We start from the raw sequence: 18,494 nt of genomic DNA, 5'->3' as shown, positions 1-18,494 counted from the left end.
AGATGGGTCTCAGGTAAGTATTGGGGGGCTGAGAGAGGCTGCTGCACACAGAAGGCTTTTTATCTTAATGCACAGAATGCATTAAGATTTTAAAAAAAAACCTTCTGCCTTTACAACCACTTTAAACCAAACTAAGTAAATTTCCTTAATAATTATACAAATTTTGAGTGGTTTGAATTATTGGACTACATCCAATTATCAGAAAGGTTCAACAAAGGAACCTGTTAAATAAGAAAGATAAAAAGATTAACCCTTTATTACAATAGGGGTGGCGAGGGAAGCAGTATTTATGCGGCTTATTATTAGAACAAAATGTATGACTCGAGGGGCAGAAATGACAGTGAAAGTGCTAGTAAAATTCGAGATCAAGAGTGGATATTGTTGCATGTGCTGAGAAATACCCATTCTAGGTTATACCGCTGACTATTCCTAAGAGGTTTTCTACACTGTAATTTTACACTGCATTTTTGATTATATATTGGTTCATGAGAGTTCTCTATTTTAAAAATAAATAAATCAGTAAAATACTTACAAAAAATAAAAATAAAACGTCTCACAATCTCAGTCCCGCCCCTACAAAAATTAAGCAATGCCTACTAACCAGTAACTTGTACAGGTATTAATATACCGTACATTAGAGAATAGGGGCAGGGATGGCAAGCATTGCTTTTTGCACTAATTTAGTAATGCTAGCTCTCAGGAAACTCTGCTGTGTGTACACCAACTCTGATGGGGTTGGGTTGTAGAGGACTTTGTTGTCACACCGATTTTCTAAGGTGTTTAATGACAGACAATATACATATATCTGCTTTACCATACGGTGCAGCTGCAGTATCTTGTGTCTTATTGTACAATCCTATCCCCAAGGAATAAGTGCTTTGCTAGAAAATGCACAAAACATGCAACAAGCAGAATAGGAAGTAGTCCAGAATCTTTAACAAATTAAAGTGGTTACAAAGGTTCAAGGTTTTTTACCTTCTGTGCATGAAGGTAAAAAAAAAAAAAAACCCCTTCTGTGACTCGGCTCAGGTGCCCCCATAGCAAGCAGCTTGCTGTGGGGGCACTCAACAGGAGGGAGGGGCCAGGAACAGCAAAGAGGGACCCAACTGCACAGAGGAGGTAAGTATAACATGTTTGTTATTTAAAAAAAAAAAAAAAAAAAAAAAATAGGGACTTTAAAATCACTTTAAAATCACAGTAAAGCATTTGGCAATGGAAGCACTAAGTACAGAGTCCACCTCACCTACAGATTTTTTTTTACTGACTGACAAACTGTGATCAGGGAAACAATGTATTGAAGACATCATCTGACAGTTTGACTTACCTTCTGATAGAGTTCCCGTAACCGATAGTAGAAGAGTCGGCAGGAAAGACAGCCGAAGCGCAGGTAAGGGCTGAGACCCGTAGGGCTTGCCAGTAAAGAGTTGGCATTCATCCTGGGTCTTTCATAATGGGCCACCCAAGCCTGCAACAGACACAGATAATTTAAGTACTCAAACAAATAACACCAAATGACACCAGAAATGAAAGCTCCCCTATCCAGAGAGGGACACATGCCAAGTCAAAATGGATGGTAGCCAATCAGCATATCACAATATTTCTATAGGAAACTTTAGCATTGAAAAAGCAACGTACCCAAACACAGAGAATACACAAACCATATGCAACAAATGGGACCCTGGCAAGAGTTGTAAGAACTAAACCCGGCACACCAGGGCTAACAACTAGGTCACCATGGACATTCAACAGTCGGCCAGCTGATGTGTGAGGGATAAAAAGCACACAAAATTCATCCTATCACACGCACCTTTCGCTCCAAGTGTCTGTCAAGGCGGGCCAAGGCTTCCGTTTCACCTCCGGGCCACACTGCTGCTCCTGGATTGTCCCGCGGGAAACCTGAGACAACATAGACAAAAGATTTATAATACTGATATTAACCTTTGTATATTTAATCGTACATTGTACGCAACAAAATAGAAAACAAAGTATTAGCAAATATATAACAATATTTAACAAAAGAATTTATTTGCAAAGTAATTCGGACAGACAAATTAGGTAAACACCGAGACGGTTACAAAATTATATATATATATATATATATATATATATATATATATATATATATATATATATATCAAAATCGAATCAAATCAAAAAATATATGAAAAATCCCAACAAAGGGGTAAAAGAAGTGAATTGCAGAACTTCCGAGTTCAACTTATCATAACTAAAGTCCATAAGTCTCTCGTTGAGAGAGCTCGGGTTTCCGGGCTGTGTCGTATGGTGAACTAAAACAGAACAACTCGGGCCATATAATTAGAATATGTAACAATATTTCTAAAGAACCTCTATGGCCATTTTCATTTCTGCTAGTGTTAGAAGGCAAAGTCTAGGTTCACACAGCGGCAGTCCCTACCACCACTCTAAAAAGCACACAGGTGAAAGTGCGGTTGATCCGCCCATTTTTACCCCGTGTAATTAGGCCTAAAAGCATTACAAATCCAACTTTAAAGGGCACTCATGAATATTCTCATATGTTGCTTTTCTGTACTACATAGCTTTTCACATCTTAGTATGAGTAGGACGTTATATTGCTCACCATGAACCTCTGTCCAGGAGTTGTGATTGCTGGCTGTGCAGTAGGAAGAAATTAATTATTGCATCACAAACCTGGCAAATGGGGCAAATGATCTGATCTGGTACCAGTCTGGTCCTAGACCACAGACTGCTCCCCTGAACCTGATGAATTCAGGTCAGTCATTATTTTCCATATTACTATAGCAGTGACAAACTGCAGTGCGTTATATAGTACATAGATCTCTATACACCTCTCCCTGCCGTAGAGGAACTTACAGTCTAATGGCTCTTACCAATCATACAAGCAGAGACACAGTAAAGCCAATCTAGAAATCAAACACATCCTCAATGACAACACATATTCATATATCTGGAACATGGCAGCCAGGAACAAAAATAAAAGTAAACAATGCCTGGCATAGCCAAAAGCAAGGCAGTATAGTAGTGGTCCAAGCTGCATCCTAGTATCAGACATTAACCGGAGTAGTTGCGATTTCATTCCCCTGGTCATGTGATGATGCTTGGGCCTAGTGATTGGCTGCTAGACCTCGGCCCTCCAGCTGTGGTGAAACTACAAATCCCATCATGCCTCTAGGAGTCATGCCTGTGTTTATTAGAGTCTTGCAATGTCTTGTGGAACTTGTGGTTTCAAAACAGCTGGAGGGTCGAGGTTGCCTACCCCTGGTGTATACGGACAGCGGAGTCCATATACACTCACTGGTCCATAGAGCGAGCTCAGTCCATGCCTGCTCTGCATAAACTGAGAAGACACGGACCTGTCATCTGTCGGATCTGCACGAATCAGCAGGGAGTCAGCAGACAGATCCCCTGCTGATCGTAATGGAGTCTGCCTTGTGCCCTGTGTGAAAGGGGCTCTAATGGGCAAGCTTACCACCTAATGTCCACAGGACTGTTTAGACCAGCCTTTTTCAACTGGGGTGCCTTCAGGTCTCATCAGGGGTGCCTTGGCAAAATGACAAAAAATTGCCCAAAAATTGTACACAAGGAAGAGGGTTGATTAAGCCTGCATTTTAGTTACACAAATCCAAAATGTTTTCATTGTGCACCATTACAACCTTCCAGCTGCCAGTGTCCTAACAACCAATGAGGTCAATGGTTGATAAGGAGGACGTCAGGCCCCTGCACAGTTTGTCCCTCCCCTGCCCTTCTCGGTCAGCACTGGGGTCACATTAGCTGAGTAAGAGAAATTGAGGGAAAAGAAAAGAATACTAGTCAGTACCAGTGTACAAACGTATATTTGCTTTGGAAGAATAAATCACCTCCAATGTTGGGATACTAAGTGTGTGGATGTTGCTGCATATATTGCAAAACTATTGGGGCACTTTCCCACTGATGCGTTGGCGATACCGTAGTTTTAGCAGCGCTTTTCGGCTGCTAGTAGGGGCACTTCTAAACCCCGCTAGCGGCCAAAAGCGATGCTTTGCTGACGCTTCGGTGGCGCTTTAGGAGCAGTGTTTACACCGCTCCTAAAGTGCCTCAAAGATTCTGCTTGCAGGACTTTTTTTTAAGCGTCCTGCCAGCGCACCGCTCCAGTGTGAAATCAGTAAGTCTTGCACACTGGAGTAAAAGGAGAGGCGCTTTACATGCGCTATTTTTAAGGAAGGGGGGGGGGGGTGCACTGTGATGTAAAGGAGTGAAGGAGACGGACTTCTGATGATGGATGGGGGGGGGGGGGTGATCTGGACACCTTGTCTTACAGATACAACTGGCCCTCTAAGGACGACCATCCATAATGCTGATGCAGCATGTGATGAAATAGAGCTCGACACCACTGCTTTTACACTAAAGGTTCATTAATTGGACAGATACAGTATGGAGGGAGACACACACTATTATCATGACTTACTTGTCCAAGTCATACAGGGTATGAGAGCTCTCCACAATGACTTCTACATCAGCTTCCTTGGCCAGTTTCATGATGGCTGCATCTCGCTCTTTCCCAAACGGTTCAGAATCGTACTAAAACGTTAGCCGGGTCACACCCCATTCCTGCAAAATATCAAGATGAGAGCCTATAAGAATGACTTAAGTGTGTGAAAATTTAAAAAGTACATCTGCATTCCACAAATTTACCATTGTAATGGTCCCAAGCTGACCTGCAAGTATTACACTACTGCAGCAGAGAACAAATTAGGTTTAATGCCCTACCAGACAGGGATATGCTGTGCAGCAGGGCTGTGTAAATACCAGTACTGGATGAACAAATGAAAATCCTTTGGCAGATAACAGCTTCCATAAATGTATTTCAGTGGCATGTTTACCTCTTTGCCTGGTATTCATTTTGACTAGTAAAAGGTTTTGAGTCACAAAACACTACTGAAGCTATGATAACGGTGCTGTGCTCCCAATGGAGTCATCTTTGCACCAGGCTTACTTTCGGTGCCCCCCAAAAAAGTGTCTGGTATGCAATATATTGAGAAGTGGATCTGCATAACTGCTTGTCTAGCCAAGTATCACATTATGTAACCTGCTGGCATCTGCCCAAAAATTTATAGTTTTTCTTAAAGGATTATGTAGGTCTCAGTCCGCATAATACACAAATAAATGGAGACAGCACAGCAGTACCTGTGCCAGGATAACATGCCAACGTTTGGAATGCTTGACTTAAGACGCCTTAAGACTTCAGCTTGGTATTCAAGTTAAAACCCAAATGCTGTTTCTAAATATGTGTACATTTATTTTATACTCCTAATCTTCTTACGCCTTATTTTTGGGCAAAATCCCTTCCAGGCGCTCCGATTTACTGAGCTGCAAAAACAGAATGAGGAGCCCAAGGCTAATGTCCTGTACAGACGATCGTATTTTCTGACAATAAAAACGGTGGATTTTTTTCCCAAAGGATGTTGCCTCAAACTTGTCTTGCGTACACACGGTCACAGAAATGTTATCGGAAGTTCCGAACGTCAAGAACGTGGTGACATACAACGCGACGAGCCGAGAAAAAGGAAGTTCAATAACCTTCTGCTTAATTCCAAGCATGCGTGAACTTTTGTGCGACGGACTTGTGTACACACAATCGGACTTTCCGACAACAAGTTTTGTTGCCGTAAAATTTGAGAACTTGCTCTCAAACATGTGTGAGGAAATTCCGACAGCAAATGTTCAAAGGAGCCTACACACAATCGGACTTTCCTACAACAAGCTCACATCAAACATTTCCCATCGGAAGATCCGATCGAGTGTACGCGGCATTAGACTCATAGGGGTTGATTTACTGAAGGCAAATCAATTGTGCACTTTTGCAAGTGCAATTGCACTCTGGAGTTTCTCCAGAGCTTAGTAAATTAGGTAAAGCTTGACTTTACAAATAATACTCAATTACATGCAAAGAAAAAAAAAAAAAAAAAAAAAACAACATTTTTGCTTGCACATGATTGGATGATGGAAGTCAGCAGAGTTACCCCATCATTTCCAAAGCTCTGGAGCAATTGCACTTGCAAAAATGCACAGTCTATTTACCTTCAGCAAACCAACCCTGTAGTTCAATGATGACCCGACAGCGCTTTACACAAAGTGGCTGCGTCATTTACTATATCCCTTATCACACAGTCGAGCAGTACCTTTGGATAATGTGACCTATTCAAGTGAACCGAGCTGTGCCACAACCATGAGCCAAACATTAGGAAACAGTTGCAGCATGGCAATTCCATTCCAAAAACTTGTTCGGCTGTCAAAAAAAAAATAAAAAAAAATAAATAAATAAATAATAATAATAATAATAATAATAATACCGTAATAATAATAATAATATAAAAATAGGAATAGAAATAGGGCATTCCGGAGGTAGGAGTATGGCCTCCTGAATGCCCGTCAGCCGTTCCTGTACCACGATTCAGCGGAGATTACTTTTCAGAGACTACCGAAAGGCAAACAAGCCCAAACTGTTTAAAGGGATTGTAAAGTCTTAAAGCGGAGTTCCTCCGAAAAATGGAACTTCCACTTTAAACGGAAGGCGACCCCCTGACATGCCACATTTGGCATGCCATTTTTTGGGGGGGGGGGGGGGGGGGAGTGGATAACCTCTTTTTAGAGGGATCCAGCTCCCACCTCTCTCCCCCCCCCGGCAATCATCTGAGACACGTCACAGGTGTCAGATGATTGCCTGGCCAGTTACAGTGCGGCTCGCGCATGCGCAGTGCGTACCCAGCTGTAAAGCCAGAGGAGAGGAGAGGAGCTGCTCTTGTGCACAGTGCTGGACTGAGATCAGGCTCAGGAAAGTATTTTTGGGGTGGGGGGGGAATATTTTAACCTAAACATTTTTTACCTTAATGGAAGGAATGCATTAAAGTAAAAAAAAAATAAAAAAAAACGCTTGGGCTTTAGAATGACTTTAGTATTGTTTATGTGAGGATTTAGTAGATCACTGCAGCACAATTCTTGAATGCCACTACTATAGTTTTTCTGTGTACTTTTTTTTACTTTTTTCTCTACACTGTACAATCCTTCTTTTCCATAACTCCAATTTAAAGCCAAACATCAGAATCTCCCCACTCAGCCCTCAGTACTTCCTCCCATCTCCCATCCAACACTATAAATGCCAAAGCCCCCTCCCCCCCCGCCAAAGTCCTATGCCTTTCTTTGATTTATATACAGCCCCTTTTCCAGATCACTATAAGCTGGTCATATCTTTTCCAGCAATGGGTACTAATGCAAAGTCATCTTTGCATCAATGTGCAGGCAGGGCGCCACTGTGAAGGGCTGCCTATGAAAGCACTCAATCACATGTTGTCTTCAGTTTTTCGCTTGGGAGAAGGCTGGGCGCCATTCACCCAGAAGACTGAGGGCAGCTTGGAAGAGAAACCAGGAGTTGAACATTAAAGTAGGTATCAAAGTGTTTAATTTTTATGTTTTTTTAAACAAACATTTTATACTTACCTGCTCTGTGTAATAGTATTGCACAAAGTAGCCCCGATCCTCCTCTTTTCATGTCCCCGCCGGCACTCCTGGCTCCTCCTTCCACCGCCGAGTGCCCTCATAGCAAGCCTTTTGCTACAGGGACACTTGTTCTTGCTCGTTCCTGAGCTGGCCCTATGTACACACACTCAGCCCGCCCTCTCCTGACTGGCTGTGATAGTCTGCAGTGGAAGCCAATGTCTCCTGCTGCTATCTCCAAGCCAATGAGAAGGGAGAGAGCTGCTGGCAAGTATAAGAAGGGGAGCTGCATGCAGAAGGTTTTTTACTTCAGAGAATGCATTCTGCTGTTTCCATTATAAATGCTCAGCACGTTTCATTTACCGGTAATCATTTTTAGAACAGCAGCAGGTTCCTGAAGGCTCTTGTAGAAAATGTGCTAAATATAGACCTGAACAACTTTGAGAAGGGAAAGAGCTCTGCCCAGAGGAAAGAACCAGCATAAAGAACCACAGTATGTGGAGGGGGAGAGCGGGCATTTATGTATGCGTCGAGGGGAGAGCGGCCATTTATGTATGCGTCGAGGGGAGAGCGGGTATTTATGTATGTGGAGGGGGGGGGGAGCAGGTATTTAAGATACCTGGAACTGTTGAATACCATTGGTGGCCAAGTACTTGTGATACAGCAAAGTTTTAGGACATTGCATGCCAGAAACGTAAGTATAGAAGTAGACTTTTTTTTTTTTTACAGGTGGGCTATAGCTTCATTTGGTACAGAGAGAACCCAAATGTGCAAATGTGGGTCGTTTAGGTGAAGTGCGTCCCTCCTGGTCGTTTAGTGTGACATTTAAGGCTCTAAATGTGGGTATCACAGCGTTCAGCTGAAGCTTGCCATGGGCTTGGGTGCTGCACCTGCCCCTGTCGGGCATATGAACACACTGCAACTAGACAGCTCCATGTGGAAGAGACCTTATGACAGGGTTGGAAACATACACAGAGCCATAGCGCCGCTCTAGACTGGCCTCAATGGACATCCTAGAAGCTCACCATTGTAGTCACTCTTCATCAAAGATATAAGAGAAGATCTGTCACACTCCACTCAACTCAACTCCTTTTGCAGTATTTTTTTTTTTTTTTTTTTAATAATCAATACACTGACTGCATACAGTACATGTCTCCACCCAAAAAACAAAACTTGTTTTTTTTGGGTGGAAACATTACTGTATGCAGTCAGTTCATTAATTATTAAAAAAATACTGCAAGAGGAGCCAAGTGAGGTGTGACTGACATTCTTATGACGGGTTGCTTTAAATAAGCAGAAGTGACTTTATTGATACTGTAAATGGTAGATCAGACTAAGGCAGTGATGCAAACCTTGACACCCCAGATGTTTTGGAACTACATTTCCCATGATGCTCAGCTACACTGCAGAGTGCATGAGCATCATGGGAAATATAGTTCCCAAACACCTGGGGTGCCAAGGTTCACCATCACTAGCCATAGGGATCATTCTCATGACCGTTCATGGCTATACACCTCCGGAAGTATTTATGCGGCAGGCATAGCCTGGTGGTTACATTTAGCTATAGATGGAAGCCGTCTGTACCTCTACGGCTCTTCAAGGAGCAATTACATGCAGCTAGGGAGAGACAAGCGATTCTTTACAGACAATTTATGTCCGGGCTGCTTATTTGTCCCTTACCGCAGGTAATTGCGCCATGTGTCATTACATGTAAACATTGATGTGTACAGGGTGAGTGGTCACAGCTGAATGTAAACACTTGGTCATATGTGCTGCAGAAAAATGCTCATCTGGGTAGCGTACGGCCATCTTTTTAGGCAAGCCATTCACAGTTTGAATCTCTGCCAGTTTAGCAGGAACCAGCCGAGATTTAAACCGTGTATTGGCAGGCTGAATGTAAGTGTGATTCAGCATACTCATCGAAACTGAACACTGCCTGTGTGGCTGAGGGAGGCTGGGTGATTGCGAACTGTTTGCTCCCTCCTTAGGGAAGACGAAGGACGGCCATACATGTTTGGAATCTAGGCTGGTTCAGCAAGAACCGGCCGAGATTCAAACCATTAGTGGGCAGGCTGAATGTACTAAGTTAATTGATCCTTCAGCCCAAACTCTCTCATCCATGTCTTCATGGACCTTGCTTTGTGCACAGTCATGTTGGAACATAAAGGGGCCGTCCCCAAATTGATGAGATGAAATGGTCTAAAATGTCTTGGTATGCTGACGCCTTAGATGTTCCCTTCACTGGAACTAAGGGGCCAAGCCCAACCCCTTAAAAACACCACCACACCATAATTCCCTCTCCACTAAAATGATTGGGACCAGTGCACAAAGCGAGGTTCATAAAGACATGAATGAGCCAGTTTGGGGTGGAGGAACTTGACTGGCCTGCACCTCAACCCGATAGAACATCCTTGGGATGAATTAGAACAGAGACTGTAAGCCAGGCCTTTTTTTCCCCAACATCAGTGGCTGACCTTACAAATGCGCTTCTGGAAGAATGATCAAACATTCCCATAGACACACTCCTAAACCTTGTGGACAGCCTTCCCAGAAGAGTTGAAGCTGCAAAGAGTGGCCAACTCAATATTGAATCCTACGGACTAAGACTGGGATGCTAATAAAGTTCATGTAAAGGCAGGTGTCCCAATACTTTCGGTAATATAGAGTGTGTGTGCCCTCCATGCCAACTGCTGCAGTGGCATCAAGTAAACTGTAGCTCAACAAGAGATTTTAGTGCCAGAGGTGGTTCATCCCAGCTTGAAAGCATCCCCACATTACCTGCATTTTTAGATCCAGCACCACCAATACACAGTTGTAATTGGCCTCCAGCTTTCTTTGTGTACATGACCTAGATGCTTTGCCACAAAGCCCGTGCTCTAAAAACAGGTTTACAATCCTATTGAGCAAGCCCGGTGAGGTCACAGTCACATTGGCAGGACAAAGATTCCTAGGGGAAGTTGTGCAGAAAGCTCAAATAATAGGACAAAGATAGTAGAGCACTCGAGCAGAGGCTCCCTGAGAGATGGGCTTTTCCACTAGGCTCGTGACTGCAAACCGTCACGTTTCTCACAGCGATTACCCCCACCCCCCGCCACTTCCTAGCACAGACAGAACCAATACAAGGAGCGCACTCTGCTGTGATCACTGTACAGGGAAAGCTTCATTATACCTATTAAGTATGCATGTACAATAACACACAGTTGTGCACAAAAGTTTGCATCCCCTTGAAGAGGTGGTAATATACCATATCCACCATTTTTAAAGAAAACATGAGTGAGCAGGCAAAACACATTTCTTTTATTTTCTATGGGAATCATATTCTGTAACTATAGGTAATAAAAAGAATAGCACACTTGAAATGTCCCCTGTTCAAAAGTCTGCACCCCGTTGGTTCTTAATATTGTGTATTGCCCCCTTAAGCATCAATGACAGCGTGCAGTCTTTTATAATAGATATCTATGAGGCCCTGAATTCTTGCAGGTGGTATAACTGCCCATTCGTCTTGGCATAATGCCTCCAGGTCATGCAAAGTCTTTGGTCATCTTGCATGAACTGTACATTTGAGATCTTCCCAGAGTGGCTTGATTATATTAAGTTCAGGAGACTGATGGCCATTCTAGAACCTTCACCTAACCACTGGAGGGTCAGCTTGGCCATGTGCCTCAAGGTCATTATCAGGTTAGGCCTTGTTGACCCCTCTCCAAACATGGCACTTATGGTTGTGACCATAAAGCTCTATTTATGTCTCATCACTCCAGAGTACTGCGTGTCAGAAGAGGTATGCCGGGTCAAGGTGTTGGGCATATTATAACCAGGCTTTTTTTGTGGCATTCGCACAGTGAAGGCTTTTCTGGAAACTTGACCATGTAACTAATTTTTGTATCATCGTATTGTGCTCCTTGAAACCACCACACCTTTTTCCAGAGCAGCCGGTATTTCTCCTGAGCTTACCTGTGGGGTTTTCTTTGTAACCTGAACAATTCTTCTGGCAGTTGTGGCTGCAATCTTTCTTGGTCTACCTGACCTTGGCATCAAGAGATCCCCAAATTTTCCACTTCTTAAGTGTATGAACACTACTGACTGGCATATTGAAGGCTTTGTTTATCTTTTTATATCCTTTTCCAGTCTTTATAAAGTTCCATTACCTTGTTACGCAGGCCTTTTAACAGTTATATTTTGCTCCTCATGGCTCAGTATCTAGCTTGTTCAGTGCAAGTGAGAGCTGACAAACTTATTGTCTATTTATACACAGACACTGACTGCAACATAAAAAGCCACAGATGTGGGAAATGTACCTGTAATTGCCATTTTAGCCTGTGTGTGTTCACCTTGTGTGTCTGTACCAAGGCCAAACATTCAAGGGGATGGAAACTTTTGATGAGGGCCATTTGGGTGATTTCTGGTATCATTACAATTTAAAAAGGTGCTAAAACAGCTACGTGATAATAAATGGCTTCATATGATCACTATCCTTAAATAAAAGTCAGTTTTTTGGCAAGAACAGTCATATTTAAATATCAAAGTCCCAATTTCTCTGAGGGTATGCAAAATTTGAGCACAACTGTACATCATACAACAATCACTGAACCCGTCAACTAAACCCAATAGTAAGCTCCTTGAGGGCAGGGACTGATGTGAATGTTCAAAATATATGTAAAGTGCTGTGTAAATTGATGGCGTTATAGGAGTACCTGTGATAAAGTTCAGTTGGACTTTAAAGGAAAAGTATAGCCAAAGCTTATTTGGGTGTACTTCTATGGATCACAGGAGTGCAGTGCGTTTTGCACTCCTGTGACCCATTTTCATGAGACCTGGACCTCTGCTGTGTCTGACAATAAAACTCTGCTGACTGAGCTACCCAAGATGCTGGACAGCAGCCTGTCTGATCCATTGGACAACCCTGCCTTGTACCCTGTGCTAACGCGCAGCAAAATCCATCTCCCCCACCAGGTCTGGTGAACGTCGGTTAGTACTTAGACTCTGCACGTCAAGTGAGTCTGTGTCATTTGCCAGGGTAACCTGCCTGTCTACTTATGCTGCTGAACCCTGTATGAGCTTCCCCTTGCTACAGCAACTGGAATTTGAGCCTGACCCCTGATCGCGACAGAATGATTTTAATGCTGCACCTAGTAGGCACCCCCTTTCTACCTCAAGGCAATAGGTTCACTAACAGCACACATGGACACTACCTATGCTCCCCTTTTCACCTTGTTCAGCAGAAACCCTGCATATGCCCCAAGTTTCTCTAGATGGAGCTTACCCAGGGCTGAGGTCTCCTGTCCCGCGTCCCCAAGTGACAGCGCTGGGCCAATCACCAAGCTCCAGTGCTGGTACACTGAGTGAACAACATACTCCTCCATACCTGTATGTAAAGGGCATTTTCTTTGCTCCCGTTGGCTGAGAACTAAAGGAAAGTTGACTATGTGCTGCTTGAAAAGGGGTATTAAAGAAAACCTGTTGCCCTACTTGGGCAAAGCACAGGTTTGATTTAAAATTAAAACCATTTTATAAGGCTAGGCTTTTCCGCTTGACAGTCTGAAAAAATAATTGCAAAGAGATGCTAAAACCTTTCTGCTCCTCCATGACGCCTGCCTGAGCTTTAATTGAGAATTTATTTAGCATTCAACACACTTCCCAGCTGAGAAGCGGAACATCTAATTAATACTCTCTGGGCTGAGATGCTTCTTGAAACACGGCTTCAGCCTGCGCCAAGAAAAGATGATCCCCGGTGGAAATCTCATTCATTTTCTTATATTTGTTTGCATTATCATATTGTGGTGGAGTATGTGCCCACGTTGGCGGTTTCTATATTTAACATCTAAGATTCGGAGACGGGCTGCTCAAAGCGGCGCAGCAGACATGGTCTAATAAATTCCCTGTAGAATTCTGACGGCAAACTTAAAAGGATCAGGTCGGAGGAGAGAAAGTATGTGCTGAATTTAATAGCTGAAAACTTCACAAAAGCGCAACAATACGACAAAATAACGAGGAGAAAAACTACGTCAGTAAAGGTCAGCGAACAAAAATAGCTCAAGATCCAAGCAGACTGGGAAGAAAATATGTAAAGCTTTTTATATATAGAAGAACTCTGCCAAACTATCTGGCCATATAGCTCTGCTACAATGTTGGAAAAGCAACTTCCTTGCCCTAAAAGCTCAAGGGAAAGATAAAATGCTCCCTTTGCAACGGTGATGCCCCCACATGGCAAAGGTGAAATGCTCATTTAGTTCTAAAGGGCAATTTTACTTACCTGACACTCCACACCTGCAGACTCCCTTCAGGCTGTAAAACCGGTCCCACAGTCTGTTGTCCCCCATGTTTTAGCAGTTGAACTTCACTACATGGGATGCAAGGACTTTGGAGGAACAGTCCAAGTTTGACGATAGACGATATCTACAAGCTTGACATGGACAGCCCTCATCTAGGACTGCCCAGCTAACTCGTTTCACCAACACGACTAAGCCCTATGGGTGAAACGCATTTGAGGGGCAGTCCCAGATGAGGGCAGTCAATGTCAAGCTTGAAGAGATCTACAAGCTTTACATTGACAGACCTTGTCTGGCACTGCCTACCAACGTGTTTCACCCATATGACTAAGCCCTGTGGGTGAAACACAGTTGAGGGGCGGTATAGACAGGGAGGGTCAATGTCATGGATATCCTTCCTAATAAATATGGACACCAGAGATTTCTCCGGTCTGTGGTGGCTTTCTTCTTAGCATCTATAAGTTAGGGAGTGCATTCTTTTCAATCACCTATCTGGCTGATATGTTAAGAATGAGACAGACTAGCTGCACTGAGCTGCCGAGAACCCCCTCTAGTGACTTATCCACAAATCTCACAGTCAGTACAATAATAGCACTGGAGAGCAGATATGCTCCTTGGTGACCAGCACGAATGAAAAACGATTTAATGTCCTCTATAAAGCGCTGTGGGCTCTGCCTGCATTATATAAAAACAATAAAGAATGTGGATCATGCAAGCATATTAATGGCATTTAGACTCCTCTGTATGTTCTGCCATGGTATTCAGCGTATATAGATCAGCGGAATGCAGATTACACTGACTCACCTTGAAAAGCCGACGGAAGACATCTGCTGGCTGTCCGCGTACTACAAACAACCGGGAGCCCAACTTCCGTAAACTGGAATCCAGATCTTCCAGAGACTGGAGCAGGAACCTGAGGGAAACAGACAAGGCTTAGTACATACCATTACAAGCGACACAACCAGAACCTAAAAGATCACTCGGCACAGCAGTGTCTTCACTGCTTGGCAGATGTTTGAAGGTTGTGCAACCACTACAATAATATTTTTCGAGGACCCAAGCAGGAAGACCTCAGCACCTGAATTTGAAGGTCTGCCTATATTCAGTAGCCATTACCAAGAGTCTCACTCTTCTTGTTAGACATTTACTTTTCTTTTCAGTAGCTTTAAAATGACAGCCCATATTGCCTTTTTCTGCCAACTCTTTATTGGTGGACTATGGTTGAACCACAGATTGGTTTATAAAGAAGACGGTATGTAGACTACACCAACCTCTAAAACGTGGCTTAGGCTTCATGTACACATACAGTAGCCTACTTTGGCCACCGGCCAAGGTGTTACCACAAATTGAGGCTGACAGTCAGTTCTTGTGTGTGCAGGAGAGGGAGGTTGAAGCTCCCCTAACCGTAGCAGCTCCTAAACTCAGACAAAATCCTATGCGTATATTAACACACCTTTATAAAAGTTTTATGAAGTTGAGCTTAGGAGCTTTGGCAAAAAAAAAAAAAAAAAAAAAAAAAAAAACAAGCCAAAAGCTAGTGTACAGGAAGCCTTAGGCCCCTTTCACACATGCGGACGATATGTCCGTATTTCATCCATCCGTTTGCGGATGAAATACGGACATACATGCATCCCTATGGGACAGCGGGTGTCTGCGGATGAACATCCGTAGACACCCGCTATTGTCCGCCTCCGCAAAAGTCCGATTCTGCAGACGGAGGAAAATCCTATTTTTCTATCCGTCTGCAGAGCGGATCGGATGAACACGGACAGACGGTCCGTACTCATCCGATCCCCCATAGAGGAGAGCGGAGAGCTGACAGGGCGGTCCCCGCACAGTGTGCGGAGACCACTCTGTCTGCAGCCAGCTCAGCGGGGACAACGGAGCGATCCCCGCTGAGCGAGCGGATCATCACGGGGCGGATCATTACTGATCCGTCCCGTGTGAAAGGGGCCTTATGTGAATCTGTGCTTTGCCCATGCAGGAGACACATCCATGCACTGCTTACCTTTCACTCCTCCAGTACTTTATATAACCATCCAGAACAAAGGAAAGCCCCATATAGACAATCAACCATTGAGGTTGTACTGTAGTATAGGAATGTCTATGGATTGCTAGGATGACCATGCTGATCAGCCCAGTGCTATCACATGGAGTGGGCCACATGCTCCTCCATACCTGGGAGTACCCAGTACTTCATTTGGTACCTGGTGCTAAAAAGGTAGGTACTTTAAAAATGCTGCAAGCGATGGAAATATTAAAGCTGATCTCCAGCCTTGTTGCACAATTGTAAAAGCCCCTCTCCTGTACTGAAATAGCTTACTCTGAATTCACGGCACACTAAGCTTTTCACGGGGTGCACTAGAAGATACTAAGTCTAAATAAAAGTGCACCTCATTTCCTGCCTGCTGGACAGCCAGCATCATCTAGTCCTTTCCTCTATAGCCTCATTGTCCCTAGCCAGCCCCTTTCATTCACTGGATTTCAGTTCTTCCAATTACGGAGGCTCAGTATCACATGTAGGCTTTACCTAGGCAATGCAGCCTTCCTAGGATCACCTACCCTTCCAAATTGAGAACCCATCAAAGCATTTTGGCATTTGCAATAAACCTTCCAAAAACCAGCCCACTGCTTGCATCAGGGCTGAGGGCTTTTGGGAGCAGTACTGAAGCAGGGTGCTGTGATGTTTTCAAGAAGCTAGCAAGACCACCCTGTAGGATCCTTCCATCAGCCATGATCTGCTTGCATTACATGGAGAAGCACTCAGGCTAAAACCAGCCATAGATTGTTTCAATCTCCCTGCTGAAGCAGCCAAGAATTGAACCATCTATGGGCAGGCTGATTTGCACCAAAGTCGATCCATCAAACTATAAGCTATATCCGCCAGTAATAATCACGGTGCTCTGCAGGCTCCCCGTACAAGTCCCTGCCATCTGCCCCCAGGAGAACACATTAGCTCTGCGGAAGGGATTCCCCCATTGACATTGACTGTGTTGATAGGGGGGGGGGGGGGGGGGGGGGAAATCAAGAAATTTGCTTTCCTGCAACCCATGGCTGCAGGAAAGAAAATCGCATCATCTATAGCCAACCTAAGTGATGACAGATAAAATATTGTATGTAATGAAAATGGAAAGGGTGTGAGACGATAGCGAGTGAATTTACTATTTTTCACACTACAGTTCCTCCCTATCAATCAGGAGGCAGGACATGAGACCGGTTTCCCAATTAGCTCTTTGGAAGAGGAGACATGCACTGGAGCTGCAGCTGCCTGCATGCCCGCAGTCCAGAAGAGGAGAGCAGACCACAGCAGTCTGCCTGAACATGCAAGTGCCAGACTAGCAGCTGTCAAATGCCTTGAGGGCCTGGCTGCCCCTAGCGTGGGGGGGTACTGCCTTTGAGTATTGGTTCAATGATAAATATAGTATGAGTAAAATACTACTATGATCATCTCTGGCTAAGTATGCTATTGCACAAAAACGGATTCTACCCGCTTCCTTCATCCTACTGTACTCCTAAAGATAGCCCATAGAACAGGGATATGCAAATAGCGGACCTGAAAAACTACAACTCCCATCATGCCTCTGCCTCTGAGTGTCATGCTTGTGGCTGTCAGAGTCTTGCAATGCCTCATGGGTCTTGTAGTTCTGTAACAGCTGGAGGTACGCTAATTGCATATCCCTGCCATAGAATATGACAACTCAGATGCAGACATCCTGCATTTCTCTCCCCTGCAGAGCCTTACCATAGGTGTGAGCTCAGACAGATTGTGGAAATGATGGGTAAGAAAGGAGGAAGGCTTTCTGTTTCTGCTAAGAAGCAGGACTGTGTCTAGTCAGAACAAACAGGGAAATACCTTGAGGGTCGAGCGACACGCCCCATCCTGCGAGGGCCAAGCTACACACCCCGTCCTGCCACGCCCCGTCCTGTGAAAGGCCGAGCTACACGCCCCGTCCTGTGAAAGCCTGAGCTACACGCCCCGTCCTGCCATGCCCCGTCCTGTGAAAGGTCAAGCTACACGACCCGTCCTGTGAAAGGCCGAGCTACATGCCCCATCCTGCCAGGGCCGAGCTACACACCCCGTCCTGCCATGCCCCGTCCTGTGAAAGGCCGAGCTACACGCCCCGTCCTGTGAAAGGCCGAGCTACACGCCCCGTCCTGTGAAAGGCCGAGCTACACGCCCCGTCCTGTGAAAGGCCGAGCTACACGCCCCGTCCTGTGAAAGGCCGAGCTACACGCCCCGTCCTGTGAAAGGCCGAGCTACACACCCCATCCTGCCACGCCCTGTCCTGTTAAAGGCCGAGCCACACACCCATCCTGCCAGGGCCGAGCTACACACCCCGTCCTGCCAGGGCCGAGCTACACACCCCGTCCTGCCAGGGCCGAGCTACACACCCCGTCCTGCTATGCCCTGTCCTGTGAAAGGCCGAGCTACACACCCATCCTGCGAGGGCCGAGCTACATACACCTGACACCACACCAAAAATGTAACCAAATGGCATCTTAACAATGGGATGGGTTGGCTCTGTGCACAAAAGAAACCAACACTTTTTATCTTAGCAGGGCAACGGGGGAAAGATCCTTCATAGTTCACAGAAAAATAAAAAATAAAACTTTTTCCACATTTGTGTGGAAGTCAAAAACTGGGAAATGTCTCCTGCGCACACATCAAAGTGTACGATGTGAAGTTCAGCCCCTCTTCAAAATTCCGGTACAGAAGGGATGTTATATAAGTTATAACATGGCCCCTCTCCAGAGGGG

General features: G+C 44.6%; 1 protein-coding gene across 1 annotated transcript in view; it reads right to left on the bottom strand.

The window, feature by feature from the left end:
- The window catches only part of LOC143926303 (cryptochrome-2-like), a 109,891-nt gene that overhangs the window by 85,586 nt on the left and 5,811 nt on the right, over window positions 1-18,494 (bottom strand). Inside the window, 5 exon segments of the mRNA XM_077450233.1 lie at window positions 1,325-1,465; window positions 1,808-1,896; window positions 2,607-2,632; window positions 4,445-4,587; window positions 14,541-14,649. Coding sequence (XP_077306359.1) covers window positions 1,325-1,465; window positions 1,808-1,896; window positions 2,607-2,632; window positions 4,445-4,587; window positions 14,541-14,649 — 508 coding nt within the window.

This window comes from Lithobates pipiens, unplaced genomic scaffold (genome assembly GCF_037356315.1).
Source record: "Lithobates pipiens isolate NorthernLeopardFrog02 unplaced genomic scaffold, aLitPip1_a1.2 Scaffold_10, whole genome shotgun sequence".
NCBI lineage: Eukaryota > Metazoa > Chordata > Amphibia > Anura > Ranidae > Lithobates > Lithobates pipiens.
Note: the sequence above shows the minus strand (reverse complement) of the source record. Positions and strands in the feature narration are given on the sequence as shown.